We start from the raw sequence: 18,822 nt of genomic DNA, 5'->3' as shown, positions 1-18,822 counted from the left end.
TCCATTGCTATACTATTGTTTATTGTGTATCTTAGACTTTGTATGGAGAATGAGCCGCGATCATTACAGAGTCATTAAAGAATGCACAGAACTTAATTTGAAGAGTCCAGTTGTATGAACCGATTTCAACCAAAATCCAAATTTCATTATTAAAATTGCGACCTGCACTTTGCGCTTTAGATTTATAAAACAAACCAGCTTGATCGACTCAAAAAGTGATTCTGAGTCGATCGATATACTTTAAGGTGGACACATACCCTCCCCACTATAGTGACGTAGAGTCACACCTCCTAAAAAATTAATTTATAAAAATGTTTGTTAGTTCTTTATTTGTTTTCACTAATCCATAAAATTGTTTTTAAATTCATTTGTTTAATTGTTTAAATAAATAATTAATGCTCCTTTAAAAGAAATAATAGACTAACAAATATTTTGTAAGCTAGTCTGAAGAAAAAAAATATATATAATTAAACAATAACAAATTACTAAATACAAAATAAACAAACAAAAAAATGTTCAAAAAACAACATTTCACACGAAAAGTCCATTGATCAAATAGGTATAAACAAATAGGCTGCTACTTTTGCAAAGAAATTCAAACAAAAAAGCACTCAACAACAATAGAAAAATAATTAATTAATTAAATAAAAATTATTTTTTTATGTATTTGTTTATTTCACAAGCTTTTATTTGTTTGCAAAAGCAAATATTACATTTGGACAGCAACCAAAAAGATCTCTTTTTACTCTGATGGCTGTCTGTCTGTCAGTCGGGTTTGTTGTTAATAATTTTAACCTTGATTTAGTTAAAATGTGCAAAAGACACAAAAATACAAAAACAAAATCAATTTAAAAATTATTTCACGTTTCTTGTTGGGCTATTTTGGCGGGCATTTTTTTACATGAATATAAACATAGTTAGAAATTAATAGTTTAATAAAATATTTATTTCGGTTTTTTTGCATATTTTATTAAAATTAAAATACGCAGGGAAGAAGAGTACACAGTTAGTTATTTGTGCAAAAAAAAATCAAACATAATGTTAATGAATTTTATTTATTTATACTAAAATTTGGCATGAACTTGCAAAAATTGACATTTAAATTATTTTTGGTTCGTTACTTATTGAATTTGGGTGAAGATCACACACTGAATAGTAGTACTGCGTAGTCATTTGATTTAAGTTAAATATTCGAAAAATAAAATCAAAATATTTAATTGAAAATATTGAACGCATATTGTCTATGATTCTGAAAGTGTGTGTGTGTGTGTGTATAAATATTGGGGTTTTTTGGGCTAAGTGTCAAATAAATGTCAAATGAATAAACATTTTGCAATAAAGTTAATTGTCTAAAATATCTTAACTATAAGAAAATTTTAATGATTGTAATTTTAACTAAAAGAAATGAATGTTTTGACAATTTTTTAATAAATCATAATTGAATATGAAGTGATCTTCGCTCGAAAGTCTTATAACAATACTTAAATACGAACCGATCTTCACGAAATTTATTAACTAATTAGAACGAATTACCAAATAAGTTATCAAGTAAGCGTTCGTGCCGATACAATTCAATAGCGAATTTAATATAAAATTTACTAGACTTCGTTACCACGACAATTGGATCTTCGCTCGGGAACGTCGCCGGTCTTACTCGGACAAAGATTGTCAATACAGGGACAGGTGTATTAACCGAAAGTTTTTTGCCGGGAAAGAACTATCGGCCATAGTCGAACAACATTTCGTTTTCGATATCGAATGTCATCACTTCAAAAAGAAAATTACGATCAATTTTGCTCCATCACTTCTGAGGTAATTAGGCCTCTTGATAGGGATAGGGTAATTAGGGACCGATCTTCAATAAATGGCGTACAATTGAATCTTAAATTGAAATTCACAAGAATGTCTTATATAAAACCCAAATGTATCAATATAACAAATCGATCATTCGTCAATTAAATGCCAATATTCACACATAATTTAAACTCTAATCTTTAAAATAGATAATTTCTTAACGTTAGATCATTTACTTACATCTTCAAAATTAAGCAACAATTTATATTTATTATATTTGTCAGCATCATCACAGTCATTAGCTTTGGAACAACAGCTATTATTTTGTGTTAACAAATCAGCAGCTGGTGAACCATGTCCCAATATATTTGGCTCTTCATTATCCGGAAATTGATGAGAATCTAAGGCTGAAACATGTCGGGGGCCTTCATTCTAGAAAAATTCAATAAAAGAAATAAAGAAAATATTAATTTATAAATATAAAATAAAAAAGCAAAGAATTTCAATTTAAAACAGAACAAAAAAAAAAGAATAACTATAAAAAATAGCATACAAGTGATCATTGTGCACAAAATACACTGAGACATAATTAACATTGATGAAGGTTAATTCTCATCTCATCTATTCAGAACGCATTTTCAAAATGCTAAATTTCCGCATTCGTTACCTTTTTTTCTCAATGGACTGAGTACTTAATGCAACTTCTGTGAATTATCACTTTTATTATTGCTGTTGTTGTTAGGTTCTTTTGTTAATAAAAATACCAAAAGAAATTAATTAAATTCTATTTTTTTAAATAACCATTTACGTTAAATATTCATAGAAATAGAGAAAGAAAAAATGCATCAAATTATTTGTCTGTATTTTAATATTGACCCATAATATCGCCCAGTGTTGTAATACACGATCAACAAAAACAAGTTTATTGTCGACTACAAAAACAATTGCAACAACTACAAATCTAGCCATATTATAATTAAGTTGGCCATTTTTGTTGAATGTTAAGATCAGCCGATTTTTTCTTCTTTATTCGTATTTGTCTTTTTTTTATTGAAAATACTATGTATAGTATTTCCTGGAATAAAAATATGCAAACTTTAATATATTAGACATATTGACCCAAATAATCAGACGTAACTTATTGCAAAATCGATATAATGCTCATTAATATAGTATTAACAAGTTGGAATATATAGTTGGGCCTGGCCGACTATATGAAACCCTAAACCAGTGAGTAGGGTAGAGCAATTTACGATGTCATAAAAGTTATTGATGCAGAATTTCAGTGAATTTTCAACTTCAAGCCATTTTCTGAAGGGAACTTTGTATGGGGCTAGGGCCCGATTATTACGAAAATTGGCAGTACCATTTAAACTTATATAAAACTAAGATTTGCCGATTTTTTAGAGATTCTACAACATTTAACATTTTTATACTGTCTCCCTATTCAGGGATCTCGGTTATAAGGGGCTAGGCGAAATAATGGGCCGACTTTAACCATTTTCAATAGGCTTTGTGTCAAAAGAAGAGTATGTGCCAAATTTCATAAAATTATCTTAAAAAATTGCGACCTGTAGCATGTGCACAAGGTTTACATGGACACACATACGGACAGACAGAGGGACATAGCTTAATCCACTCAGAAAGTGATTCTGAAAGTGATTCTGAACTTTAAGGTACAAGTTTTAGTTCACGCACAAAGTTAACTGGTTTAGTTGGTGAGAGTTTGAAGATGTCTTTTGGGAATAGCAAGACTGCACCCAATATCTTAGCTCTGCGAGATCCTAATGTTTGGCAGTTATATAAGATATGTTCTAAAGTTTCATCTTGTAGGCCACAGAATCTGCATAGATTCGTTGAAGAGTTGCCTAGAATGAATTGATGGTATCTGAGACCGCAATATCCAGTAAGTAATCCCGTTAGTGCTCTGAGATCGCTTTTATTGAGCGCTAGTTGGGATTTTCCCTTTGACAGTGTAATGAAACGTTTTGTCTGTCTGAGCCCTAGTATTACTTCCCAATGGCGAATATCCTCTGGAAAGGCCAAAGGGCATTCGGCTCAGGCGATTAGCGCCCCTATTTGCTTGGCAGTCTGCCCTTTCATTGCCAGAGTGACTCTCATGGCCAGGTACCCAACACAAGGTCAGTTTGTTGTGTTTACCTAACTCATAGAGTGAAGTCAAGCAGTCCATTGCAACACCCGACCGCAAATTCTATTGCTGCTGCTGCTGTTGTTGTTGACATTATTTGTTTTTGTTTACATTTTTTTAAGAATAAAATTACAATAACAAATTTTTAGAGGCAAATAGTAAACAAGTTCTATTGGTCTCTAAAAACTACTACAATAACAATGTGCAAAAAAATCATGCATACATACATGCATAAATAATTAATTATTACAAAACGCATTTATTTAATACAAAACTTGTATTTTATGACGTTGCAGTCTTTTCTAATGTTTTTCAATTACAACACTTGTGTTTTTCATATTTGAGAACAACAACAAATAAATCATTAATATTGTGCTAAAAAAAACTATAAAAAGTGGGTGTGTTTCCGCGTCATTCATATTAAAATTGTTTACGAAATCATTTGTTGTTGTTTTTTACACTTAGCGAAAAACAAGATCGAGTTTATTTGTGTAAATAAAGATTGAAATTTATGTTTTTAACCGGATATTCTAGATGATTAAAAGTAAAAAAATAACTAAATTGCACTTAAAATGTAGTGACAATATCAATTTGCATTGTTATCTTTAGAAAAATTTATAAAAACAAATATTTTAAATTGTAATTTAAGTGTCATTAATTAAATATCATATCTTATCAGTGTTGTAGTGCTGGCCATAATAAAAAAACACTTAATTTTATGAAAAAATAAAATATTTAAAAAATGTGTTAGCTTGGAATTATGATAATTTTCTTTTATAGATGATAGGGTTTTTATACCAATAACTGTGGGCACAAATTTCTCGTTATTTTGAGTCTAAAATTTAATTTTGAAGATATAATTTAGCAGACAATTCCCTAATGTTGGTTTGCTGAGTGTAGTTCTAAATATTCGAAAATATTCTAATCTAGAACATTTGTTTTAACTTCTCCCTACTTAAACTCCCAATTCTATGTCGTATTGCGATCTGATTTCATATTGGTTACAGCACCATTTTCCAACTTTAAGACCTGTTTATTGAAAGGCTACACCTAAGGCAGTTGCTAAGGATTCTGTGAAGCAAATTGATAAATTATTTAATAATTTTTCTATTGAAAAGTTGCTTAGAAACTGACCACTTTTTTTTGGAAAATTGCTCAGACTCTGACAACTTTTTCTAAAGAAAAGTTGTTCAGATTCTGACAACTTTTTATACAAAAGTTGCTCAGACACTGACAACTTTTTCTATAGAAAAGTTGCTCAGACATTAACAAATTTTAATATTAGAAAAGTTGTTCAGATTCTAACAACTTTCAACAGACTCCGACAACTTTTTCTGTACAAAAGTTGTTCAGATTCTAACAACTTTTTCTAAAGAAAAGTTGTTCAGATTCTAACAACTTTTTCTAAAGAAAAGTTGTTCAGATTCTAACAACATTTTCTAAAGAAAAGTTGTTCAGATTCAGACAACTTTTTCTAAAGAAAAGTTACTCAGGCACCGACACCTTTTTAAATTGGAAAAGCTGCTCAGATACTGACAACTTTTTATATGGAAAAGTTGTTCAGACACTGAAAACTTTTTTTAAAGAAAAGTTTCTCAGACTTTTTCTGTAGAAAAGTTGTTCAGGTTCTGACAACTTTCTTATACTTTCAGATACTAACCACTTTTTTTATAGAAAAGTTGCTCAGACACTAACAACTTTTTTTATAGAAAAGTTTCTCAGACACTAAAAACTTTTCTTAAAGAAAAGTTGCTCTGAAAAAAAGTTTTATAGAAAAGTTAGTCAGAAACTGACTGACTTTTTTATAGAAAAGTTGCATAGACTCCTACAACTAGTTCTATAGAAAAGTTGTTCAGATTCTGACAACGTTTTTTATAGAAAAGTTAATCAGATTCTGACAACTTTTTCTATAGAAAAGTTATCAGATTCTGACGTCTTTTATACAGAAAAGTTATTCAGATTCTGAGAACTTTTTCTACAGAAAAGTTTCTCAGGCTTTTTCTATAGAAAAGTTGTTCAGATTCTCACAACTTTTTGTATAAAAAAGTTGTTCAGATTCTCACAACTTTTTGTATAAAAAAGTTGTTCAGATTCTGACTACTTTTTCTATAGTGAAGTTGTTCAGATTCTGAAAACTTTTTTATATAAAATTTGTTCAGATTCTGACAACTTTTTTATAGAAAAGTTGCTCAGACACTTTTTTATAGAAAATTTTTCTATACAAAAGTTGTTCAGACACAGAAAACTTTTGCATTAGAAAAGTTGTTCTGACTCTGAAAAGTTTAATCAGACACTGACAGCTTTTTCAATGGAACTTAGCTTAGAATCTGAAAACTTTTCCTATAGAAAATTCAAACACTTACAACTTTCTCTGTAGAGAGATTTAGTAAGAACATGAAATTTAAAATTAAACTACATAATTTTGTCTGTTTTTTGTAGAAATATAGTTTTGCAACTGATTTATAAATGGAAGGAAAACATTGAAACGTTAAGTCAATAATAGTTCACTTCAAGTATAGACATATCAATATATGTACATATGTACTAAATATCTTGAAAATAGTTTCAGAAATTTGTTGAATACGTTGAGTGGAAATTTGGAAAAATAACTGTTTTCAAAAAGCAAACATAAAAGCAACAATATCGTACTCACAGAAATTTAAAAACAATTTTATTATTTTTATTTTTAAGTATAAAAATCATCGAACTCAAATTAAAAGAAAATATGTATTACGTCAATAAAATATTTAAATATAAAATAAATTATTTCAATTGTTTTCAAATAAAATGTATACGCATGTAATAAAAATAATTCATTGTTTTACATATGAATTTTTAACAATAAATTAATTTTGTTTATAATTTGTAAACAACATTTAAAAAATTTCCATTTTAATTTAAAAAAAAATCCAAGACCTTATGCATAAGCACATTTTTATTTTATCAAAGGTTTATAAAACAAATTTTATTTTTTTGGGTATTTTTGTTTGAAATTAAACTTAATTAAACTGCGTTTAACCTTGCCCTAAGTTAAACTTAAAAAATCGAAACAAACCCTAAATTTATTCAATGTGTACTCTACAAATATTAGTAATTAATTTTGTAAATATTTATTAATAGATTTGCATAAATTTATACTTTAAATGTGTATTTAGAAACCGTGTCAATTTTAATTAATAATTTTCAAAATCAAAGTTCACACTTCAGAATGCATTAGCAACAGTAAGAGAAATTTCATAATTGTTAACTAAACATTATTAAATTAAATATTTTAAACAAAATACGTAAATGCATTTTAAAATAAAAGTGTAAATAATAAATAATATTTATTTCAATGCAAAGGAAACCTTCGATAATGCTAATAGCGTGAAACAATTGCTAAAAATATTTTATATTATAAAATATTTTTTAAAATAGTAAATCGAATTAGAAGGTCTTTCCTTGTACTAAATTCCAGGAGTATGGTTCCTACTTTTTAATTGTAATACGTAAGTATATTTTTTAAAAAAAATTACCATTAATTTCTTTTTAGATTTCTTCAATTTATCGACCTTCTTTGTCAATTCTTGAGCTGTGATGGTTGTAGTTTCGGTTTCCATGTTTATTTTTATTTAAGCAATAAACTAAATAAAACTTTTTTAAAATCACAATTTAAAAACACATTTAGTTTATTTCAAAAATAATCTTGTTCATTTAACTAATTATAGAAAATAATTAACAGTTAATTTTGTGCACTTTGCAAAAAAACGCAAAATAACAAGAGTTGTTGCTTGTAAAAAGGAAGTTTATTTCAAAGTCACGCAAATTGTATTTGTGTTCAAAATCTCTGATTATTTATCGATCAGTTACAATTAGAAAATGTTTAAATTATAATAATCCGTTATTGTTTATAGCAACGAACACGTTGTTTTATCGTTGAGTGTTTATTTGTGTATATTTTTTTAATATTGAATTCCGCACGATAAACCGATTGCACGCAAAACTTAACTGAAACTAAATTTACAAACAAAAAAATTTAATTTAGCGATCGAAAAAGATCAGCAGCTAAATTACGCTGCCAAAACAACTTGTCAATAATACCTACTTATGTACAAGTACGTTTGTACGTATGTATGTACCTGCCTATAAACAAAGAGCTACAACAAGTATCTCACAGATACCAATTCTCAAACGCAGAACTACTCGTATTCGTACATTGTTTGCGAAGCATTTATTTATGCACTGTCGCAACGTCATCAAGTTTTTGTCTAAAAACTTTTATTATTTTTTTGTTCACATTTTACTGCTGAAGTAAACAACAATTTGTTTACAGATGAAAAATCTTTAAAAGATAAATTTGGTTTACATAAATTGTTTTCTATATAAAATTGGTTGATAAACCGCTTGAGTGCCCCCCCAAGTCATGAATGGATGAGGCCACGAGATAAAAGTTTTATAATTATTTGGAAATGTTATAAAAAATCTAAAATATATATTGTAAAAGATTTAAGGAAATAATTGCAGATTTATTGCTACATATAATTAGGGGTATTCACACATGTGCTATGGGTGAAAATAACATTATATGTTGGAAATTTTGAAGACTTTAGTTAATCAGTTGTATTATCATGTTATCCATTTAAATGCTAACTAATTTTTAGAGTCTTGAAGAGCTGAGCAGTATTAGTCCAATAAAAATAATAAATTACACAAAACATACAAACCTATATGAAACATATTTAAGATATGAGGCGGCGCTTACAGCCGAACGGCTCTTTACTTTAGGCGATAGCCAAAAGCGGTTATAGGACACGTCAACAATGTATACTGGACACATTGGACGTGCCTGATCTTATACCAGATACAGAATATGTTGGAAACTTTGAAACGCTGATCCCAGATAGAATGTCTTGGTCAAGCAGAACATTAGAGCAAATACCAGTAGGAATCCGTTGTTACATGGATTGGGGAACAAAGCGTGGCTGGGGTTCTATATTGAAAACCCAGAAACAGAAATATACCACCGTTTACCAAATCGTAACACAAGCTTCCAGGCAGAAGTACGAGCAATAACGGAATGCGTAAATTGGATTAGAATAAATATGGCGCCCACAGCGCCTAATATATTTACTCACAGGCAATTACGGCATTATCAAGTGATAGAACTAAATCTAAGACTGTATTGGATTGTAAGAAAGCTTTAACTGAATACTCTCTTAGAGGTAAGGTTTACATACCACTCGGGAGTAGTCGGCAACGAAAGGGCGAATGTAATAGCTTTAAAGGAAAGGGAGCTCGTGGCAGTTAACCTGACAAACGCAAAACCATTCGACGCAACAAAAGATGAACTAAAAATATGAGTGAGAGAATCCCATAAGGTCTCTTGGAATAATAAAACAGTGGGTAGAACCAAGAAGATCCTATGTGACTCTGATGAGACCAAGACGAAAAATCTCCTCAAAATGAGCAAGTCTGAAGTTAGTATTATGGTATGTATTCTGAGCACACAAGGATTACGAGCACACAGGATTACGAGCACATCTATGCAAAATTGGACGTGCGGATTCAGACGAATTTAGAGCATGTGGAGAGGACAGTGAAACTCTGGAGCACTTTCTTTACCACTGCCTATTTGTCGAAGTTAGATCCAATTATCTTGGAAGTGATGTTATTATAATAACATTCCTGACTAACACTGATTGGAAGATTCTTAGGAATTCCGTTCAGAAAACTGAGTTTCTGAATACATGATAATGAGCGCACAACAGGCCCGATAGCGGCCTAGGTGTATTTCTTCGGATTTGATGTAGTATACAACGTCCTATCAACCTAACCTATACGCGTTGTAGCGTATCATTACCATGCTGGAGGCTACTGCACAGTACAACGTAACATAGAGAACTTACTATGGATCAGCAAATAGTTTTGTAAACTCACGCTTGTGTTTGAGTAATAATTGGACTTCTTTGATCTCTTCAAAAATAATGCAATTAAAATTATATATTCTCATTATTTGAAATAAACCTTATCTCGTAGAAATAAACTTTCCTACAAGGTGTGAAACATTAATATTAAAAGACAAATAATAGGTATTTTCCGATTACTAACTTCTGCAATGAGAAACAAAATTTTTTTCGATCAGAGATTTATCTGAGTAATGTCTTATAAGGTCAACGTTTTAATGCCTGTGCTTTGTGAAATTACGGACCAGAAGCTGTTCTAAATGGCTCTTACCATGTCTTATCTTTTTAAAGACCTTCAGCTAGCAAATTTCTGTTTACTGATCAGTAAGTTAGGTTAATATATAGATAATACTTTAGAGTACAACTTCAGTTGGGTTCAGAAAGTCCCTTTGTAATGCATGAAAGGGAATGAAAAGAAAATTGTTAAATAGATCAGTATAGAAAGTCGACCCTAAAGTTTGATAACGATTTTTTTCAAGGTCCGGACAACTGCACAGAATATAAAGCTGTTGTAAATGGCTCTTAGCATGTCTTATCTTTTTAAAGACCTTGAGCTAGCAAATCTTTGTTTACTGATCAGTAAGTGAGGTTAAACATTCTGCTATTATACTCTAGAGTACAAGTTGTGTTGGGTTCAGAAGGTCCCTTTGTAATGCATGAAAGTGAATGAAAAGAAAATTGGGACGCCTTTGATTGTGGCAAGAGCCGGGCAACTGCACAGAATATGAGTTACGGTTTCCTCTTCATTATTACAACTTCTACAGAAATCATTGTAAAGAAACCCCATGCAGCTTACATGGTTTCCGAATTTGCAGTGAACTGAGGTAACTGAAATCAGAGCACCTAATTATAATCTACTAAGACGGCTGATTAGTAAGTAGATCGATAACAAAAAGAACAGTGCTAACTGTCTCGGCCCTCGGTTGCAATCACTGAAATTCTTCCGGAAGCCAAATATTAGTCTAGCCTAGACATCGATCTTTAAATCAATATTCTCTTCGCAAGTTATGAGTTTATACCACAGGACCAGTAGTGGACTTATAATACGGTCTATTTATTCTCAATATACGATGTAGAAAACCTGGATGGCTGTTAGATAATCTCATCCAATCCATTCCTGAATTCTGCAGTATTATTCAAGTAGTGAAAAAGATCTTAAACAGAACTCATTCTAGCATAAATAAATGGCTCAAAATTTTGATCATCATGTAATCAGGGTACAAAAGACATCTACATGATTACGTGTACCGGATTTGAAAACACAATTTCATCGACTTGATCTCAGTGTAGAGCAACCTGATTAAAATTATTTCTGATGTTACATGATCAAGGTCCATTACAAATAAGGTCTGTTACAAATTAATCGAATGAAGATAATTTGAGAACTTAGTACTCAATATGACTATATGCCAAAAATAGAGTATTGACGGTCATTCCCTCACTTCTAACTTCACGTTCGAGTCAATTATGCACAGATTCCTATAGAACTTAGTATGATAGTTTATACAAATTGTGATCGCTTTCCTCCTACAATGATATACATTAAGAGAAAGAAAGTCATTCACAAAAGTGAACCATATATATTTAACAATTAAAGTCAAATAAGGTCCGATCTTTAAAATACATATATATGTACATACTAAAGCAATCGTATCGAAATTTCTTGTCAATATGTATTATGAAAACTATCTACTCTGAACACCCCAAATAAAAGTATATTTCTCAGACAAGTACATATGCACTTGACACATAATGTCTCTTATCTGTCTCTTTGCTTCAGTACTTTTTCAAAAAGAAATATATACAAAAATTATGCACAAACAATTTTGCCAAAAAAATACAGTGTATTAAAAAACTTTAAATCAAAATACAAAAAAAGAGAAAAGTGAACTATAGACACACATATTTTTCGTACACACAAATTCATAGTCAATTTAAATTTCAAGGTCAAATAAAACGTAACGATTTATTTACAAAGCCAGGGTTAAACGTATTTAAAATGCATTGTAAATTGGTAAAAACAAAATATTTTTTTTTGGTATTTTTAGTTTGTTATGTATTTCTTATGAATTATTTTTTACGCACATAAATATTTTGAGTATTTTTTATCAATGGCAATTGTTTGTGTTGAATTCCATGAGTTGAAGAAGTTCAGTCACATAAAATTGTGACACTTTGTCCAGAGAATAAGACAGTCAGCATCCAATATTCAATGAACTTTGTAGAGTGAAGTAAGTGTTTTTTGATGAATTACACTGTTTCCAAATTTATAATAATATGTTGGTTGTTATCTGCTCTGTGTTAGAAGTTATTATTTATTGATTTTGTTATTCTGTGTATAACACTTCGAAATCTTTTTCATTGACCCCATGTAGTAAAATGTCCTAGGTTCCTGTAAGATTGTTAGGCGCCCGTCTGTCGGTCTTTCTGTCTGTCGTAGTTGCAATAGCTTCCACAAAAAATTCTAGAGGGATGAAAGGTATGACTTTAAAGTGTTATTAGAATCAAAGTCACTCCACAAAATATCATGAGGATCGGACCACAACACTCGTTAATAAATGTTCAACTCAGAGATCAAAGTATGTATACTTCTCCAAAGGATTGAGCTGTATCAAAATCTCATCTCAAAAATGGCCAAAAACAAGGTTTTTATCAAAATTTAAGACACGTTACCTGATATGATCAAGAAATTTTGAGGCCAGCTAGGAATTTACCGAACTAAACTCGATAGTAGCACAAGACTCACCATAACATGTTACCTTTTTTGTAGGGATAGGTGATCGAAGATTGTAAGGCTCCCGACCGGTTACATAGGGCTCGATTTTTCATTGAACATTTGAAATTTAAAAGGTTTGTGCATTTTATACCAACAACCTGATATATGTTTCTGAAGACCAACATATACATACTTAGGTACAGACGCTAGTAGATTTGCAGTACAGCCAGATGTTTATAAAAGTATATCGTGGTCTCTGGGTGTTAACTTTTTACATTTTTGTCAGCCTGTCTAATTGACCGCACTCCCAGATAAATGCCAATGCTGTTGGCTCAATTAATCGTTTAAAAATTTTAGATACAGATACAATTCAGATACAATTCTGTCTGCAAAGCTCGATTTTTTGTTGACTTAAACCCTTAAAAACCTTGGTCCACCTCGCGAAATTAACTTAAAATTTGCTTTGAAGGAGGATATATGTATACATAAGATTCAGCATAGCCGAGTGTAACATTGCGAAGACGGATGCAAACATTAAAAATATTTCAATAATTTCCCTAGGTATTCAAAATTTATTGTACGTTTTTTTAATCAACTGGAAATAGTGTAAATCAGTTGGATGTTACTTAAATAAAATTTAGGTGAAACTCGTGTGCTATAAAACAATAACAAACAAACTCAACTATTATTAAGTTAAAATCCCATAGAAACTGGTTTTAAATATTTATATGCCGGTAACCAAAATTTAAACAAAAACAACAAAAAATTAACACATTTTTGTAGTTGGCTGTAGTTCAAAATCTCTGTCTTTTCGATCTACTCAACTCATGGGTAAAATGATCATGTGTAAAATATGTAGAGTACATACATACATGTATGTATTTTTGTTTATAATTGTGTACATATTATGTAATATAACTTTTAACAAGAGAAACAATTGAAACTTTGATTTTTGTTTAATTCTTTTATATTATTTTTTTATGGAATTTCACATAAACATAATTCAATGACCCTCAATTGTTAAATAATTGATAAACTTTAACAAAACAAAAAAGACAAAAAATTGCAAAAAAAAAAATGATTTTGATAGTGTATCTCTGTCTGTATGCCTCGATGTCTGAGTATTTTTTGAAAAAAACAAATTTCAAAATCAGAGCTTTAAAGATTTTTGTCATTAAATTTAATTATCATCATTATTTTATAAAATGATAAAATGAAAATAACAAATAATAAAAAAACAAGCGATCTATGATTAGTTTATTGTTGCACTGGTATAAACATAAACTTATTATCGATAAGTGAAAAAAAAAAACAAACTGTGGCGCTATAATTTTTCTAAAACAAATTATAGTCAGGCATAAACGATTTGATATTAATACTACGTTATTACTAAAGAAATAAATAATTTAAAAAGTTTCTGTTTTCCACGTAAAATTTTTGTAATTATTAATGAATTAAACCCATTCTGATAAGAATATCTGAAATTTAAAAACAAGCCTTAGGATATAAGTAAATATAAATATTTGTCCAAAGAACTTGTAATTTTTAAGGCATTCCAACGAATAATATTTCCAGAAACTCATTAGTACGAAAATATACTGAATTTCAAAAAAAGTTGTTAGATCCGGCTTCCCTAGATCAGCAGATGGTTTGAGTTTAGCACCAATGTCTTTCAAATTAGTAGGACCGGTCTGTAAGAGTCAAAACAGGCTGCACTCTTAGAATACCCAGTCTTAATGAAGTGGTAAGCATCCAGACAGATGCGATGACGGCTTATAGCCTCCCCATCAGAGAGACCCAGACGCTAGCACCACGTTCTACTCTTTCAAAAGTTATGGGAAGTAAAATAAACTATTTGGGGCTTGTAGGTATTACATGTGTGAGGTTTATATGGGGGACGAATAGTTGTGGACTGCTTACTTCTTAGACCTTTACCATTTAGGTACGTGTTTAGGCTTGAGAGGACTTGCCCAGAGAGGACTAGAGAAAGTTGGATCTAGTTGTTAATTCAGTGACCTAAGTTAACAGCTAATTGCCGGATGATTTTTATGGAGGTAGTTTTGCTGCATCCAGCTTGACTGTTAGATCCTGCTTCGCTGGATCAGCAGTTGCTTTGGGTTTGTCACCAATGGCTTTCAGATTAGTAAGAGCTGGTGTTGCCGCCGAATTAACCTGTTACATTCGTTGTAGGTTTAGAGTCTACGGAGGTTGTAAGGCCCCATCCGAATATCCTTTTTTGGTCCTTAAGACCCAAAACATGGTAACTGATAACCATCACATTGGGAGGAAACAGACGTTACCAGTCGTGGCAGTAGTTTGTGCTTGTACCATTGGCCCGTTTGGCACAGGTGGCTCTGTATGCACGGGTCAACACAATTAAACCTTCATATCATTTAGCTAACCTTTCCTTTGTCACTGAATATAGAAGGATATGATGCGGAACTTTTTGTTACATACATACACTGATCAAATCCGTATAACCACTGCTCCTAACAATTACTTTAAGGTCTAGCCCGGCGACCTAATAATTTTAATATTTATGGAGTAGAGAGTAAAATATATTTGTGATGGAAAAAGTATAACGTACTGGATCATACTATAACTTCTCACATTATCTACTGTAGCGTATTAATAATATCTTGCAAAATACGTTAAGTATTGCACAATTTTTTGCATATTCATGATTTACTTTATATATTAAATAATATAGCGTTATAAAAGATGACGAAAAGGGTTGGTGAGATTCAGTCATATGACAGCGATACACAGCAAAAAAAAAAGTTTAATAAACTGCACGCACCCTTAATAATAACATTATATGTATGTATGTAGGTACTACTACCGATTAAACAAAAATTAAATAAACTGTTGTTAAAATCTGATAAAATCAAACAATTTGTCTAATAAAACATACAATTGCCGCATTAAATTTGCTCAAACAAACAAACATACATACATATATATGTATGAATGTATGTTGGGAGCAAAATTAATGTACAGGTTAAAATGTTTATTTGCTTGGAATTTTTTTATTATTAATGCTAGTACTCTTATCAATTTATTAAAATGAGTTTAGCATATTTACACGTTTATTTTATAATGCGTGTAGTTGTTTTCTGATAAGCACTTTAAAAAATTTGTAGTTGTTAATACTAAATTAATTGTAATCATAATAGAAATGTGCTAATAAATATTAAATGTACCCTGAAATGTGCCAGACATTAGAAATTGGACTGTTGAGTAGATGAATTAAGTCTAGCCGGATCTTGCATTTAGATTTCATATTTAAGACAAATTGTAGCCAAAAAAAATTTTCATAATTTCATAAAGTTATATGACTATGAAACCTATGAAACTTTAAATTATTTAAAATCAAAAGTTTCAGTTAAAATCGAACTTTACTTTAAAATAAATCACATTTACTTTTTACTGCTTACCTTTTGATCACCATCATCATGAGTTTTATCACTATTATTATTATTATTTATATTATTATTACGTTTATAACATGTTGTTGTAGTTGTTATTGTCTGACCACAATCAGCTAAAAATTGAGAACTTGTCATGTCATATTGATTCATTTTAATTTAAACACGATCACACAAATCAAACCGTATATCGATCAACACTGTAAAATAAATGAACAAAATATATAAATAAATAGTTTTTTTTTTGTAATTAATTAAAGATTTCATATAAAACATTAAAGTAATTGTGTAATATTAGACTCTATTAAAATACAACAGAATATAAAAATTAGCAACAATAAAAAAATATCAAAAATTTTAGATGGAGGGGAACATTAAAGAACAAAGCTAAATTTTACCACATTTGAATTCACAGTTAAGTGTGAAATTTTATAATTTACATATGTAGATACATACTCTACATTTTCTACAGTAGGGTGGTTTAGATTTTCACATTGTTAATGTTGATTTACGTATCAAATAGAAATATCCAAAATAAGCAAATCAGAATACGTTTCCACATTTTATATAAAAACATTTTTCGGGTTTAACCGATATCAGCTAGGATCAAACAAGGTACTTAATGTCAACCCGTTGTGTCTTTTGACAGGAGGAGAATTCTTGCATTTACTGTTTACACGATTGGTATAACACAATAACAAAGTAAGATGGAAACAGCTGTTTCACTTTTTTTGTATGAGTTTACAAAAGTTTAAAAATACATCCCTGATCTAATGCGATTTACTTGTGTTTTGAATCATTTGGAAAACTGAAGAGAGCCGTACGACTGTAAAATTTTCCATCCGTATTTTCTCTCCATGTGTGATTACATACAGCGTGATTACATATAGCGTTTAGACTATCCCCCTCCGTTCTCTTCTACACAAAATTTTGACAGATCATATTACTTGTATGCTCAAGTGAAGGGGGCTTTGGACATAAAGGACGGTTATACACAAACACCAAATGTACCGATCAATGGATTGGATTAAATATGGCGTCAACAGAGGATAACATAATTTCCTATAGCGATAAGGCAATTTTGACAGATCATATTACTTGTATACTCCAGTGAAGGGGGCTTTAGACATAAAGGACGGTTATACACAAATACCAAATGTAGCGACCAATGGATTGGATTAAATATGGCGTCAACAGAGGTTAACATAATTTCGTATAGCGATAAGGCAATTAGGACGATATCATTTGATAAGGTTAAATCTAAGACCGTATTGAACTGTAAAAGACCGAAAAAACTTCCCATGGTAACCTTTACATCATATATGAAGGTAACCGGCCACTGGAGGATGCTATGCAATGAAAGATCGAATATATTTGTTATGAAGGGAAGGGAACTTGAAAAAGTTAAGATGACTAACTCAAAAAACATTCGACGCATTGAGGTCCGAATTAAAAACATGGACGAGAGAATCATATGCATCCACTTGGAATAAATGAACAGTGGGAAGGACCATCAAAACCTTTTAGGGCGATCCCAACTAAAGCAGGACGAGAATCCTTCTAATAATGAATAAGTCCTAAGTTAGTATGATAGAACGTATTCTTGGTGGACACTCAGAAATTATATTTAAACATTTTTGATCCGTTGTTTGGAAAATACTAAGGAACTACATGCGTTCATAAAACTGAGTTTTTGAACATTGAACGTTATTTCTTTATATAGATTTCGTTATAAGGATTTTCCATGAAAAGGGGAAAAGTGTATCTTTTCGGTTCCTATGTATTTTACCAAAGAATAATTATTTTACATCCTCCTTTTAAACTAACCTAAAAAATCACCCCTATTCTGAATTTCAATTCGAATCAAAATTTTCTTCGATTGGCAAATTTGGTATTCTACATTTCGATTCGACTCTCCGCCACATAAACAACAACTTACAAAAACGTAGCTACGATCGTAATGCAGAATACACACAATCGTAAATGGAATTGCTTCATATTTTTCTTACGATTCAGTTTTTTGTTGGAATACCTTCTTTCCATCGTTGCGTAACTGAATGCCTAAACGAAATTCTGTTAATGTTTTTAATTAATAGATGTATTCGATTATATATACGGTCCCTGATAATTGGATCTCTTGGATGTTAAGTGCATTTAAAATAATTTTTTAATCGAGTTGAACTACATACAGACATATGTATATATAAATTAACGGCATGTTCTGTAGAAAAGTTTGGTTTAGATATTCCGTTTATAGCACATGTACATATGTATATTCTGGGTCCTTATTAGATTCTAAGCCGATCTACATAACCATGAACGTTTTCCTATCTGTCCGCTTGTTGACAAAACTTTCCACAAATATTCTCTTTTCCACAAATATTCTCTGTTTGGTATTGAAAAATCCATAATTGACCTTACACTTCCTTACCCACTATTTTAAATAATGTTAAAAAAATTTCAATAAAACTGGAAACCTCTGTAAAGCATACCGTTTCACTCTCACAATCGTTTAAAAATCAAAATAAATTCAACAACAAGTTAGAGTGCTATATTCGGCTATGCCGAATCTTAAATACCCTCCACCAGCAAATTACTTTTTATTGAAACCCATTTAACTATCTAATTTTTAGATAACTTGGCAAAATTTTTGTTTCCTTATTGGGGGTACTAACATTTATGCATATGTCAAACTAATTTTAATTAGGTCGAGAAAAATGTATATTAATAATCCAGTTTGAAAACATTTTAATATACATACATAATGATTTATCTGTACACAGATTTTCAGAT

General features: G+C 30.5%; 1 protein-coding gene across 5 annotated transcripts in view; it reads right to left on the bottom strand.

Moving 5' to 3' along the window:
• LOC119612622 (progestin and adipoQ receptor family member 3) overlaps positions 1–18,822 on the bottom strand; it is a 35,010-nt gene that overhangs the window by 4,011 nt on the left and 12,177 nt on the right. For 4 of the 5 annotated variants that reach the window (XM_037968456.1, XM_037968449.1, XM_037968471.1 and 1 more), the window contains exons 2-3: positions 16,039–16,229; positions 2,035–2,226 (exon numbers count right to left, since the gene is read on the bottom strand). In XM_037968456.1, the coding sequence (XP_037824384.1) occupies positions 2,035–2,226; positions 16,039–16,182 (336 nt within the window). In that variant the 5' untranslated portion in view covers positions 16,183–16,229. Of the gene's footprint in view, positions 1–2,034; positions 2,227–7,458; positions 7,939–16,038; positions 16,230–18,822 lie in introns of those variants that run through there. The other variant, XM_037968477.1, reaches the window with a different exon arrangement.

The sequence above is a fragment of the Lucilia sericata genome, unplaced genomic scaffold (genome assembly GCF_015586225.1).
Source record: "Lucilia sericata isolate MDLA Ls3-8-SP2 unplaced genomic scaffold, ASM1558622v1 Contig000034F_arrow, whole genome shotgun sequence".
Classification (NCBI taxonomy): Eukaryota; Metazoa; Arthropoda; class Insecta; order Diptera; family Calliphoridae; genus Lucilia; species Lucilia sericata.
This window is presented reverse-complemented; position numbering and strand designations above follow the sequence as displayed.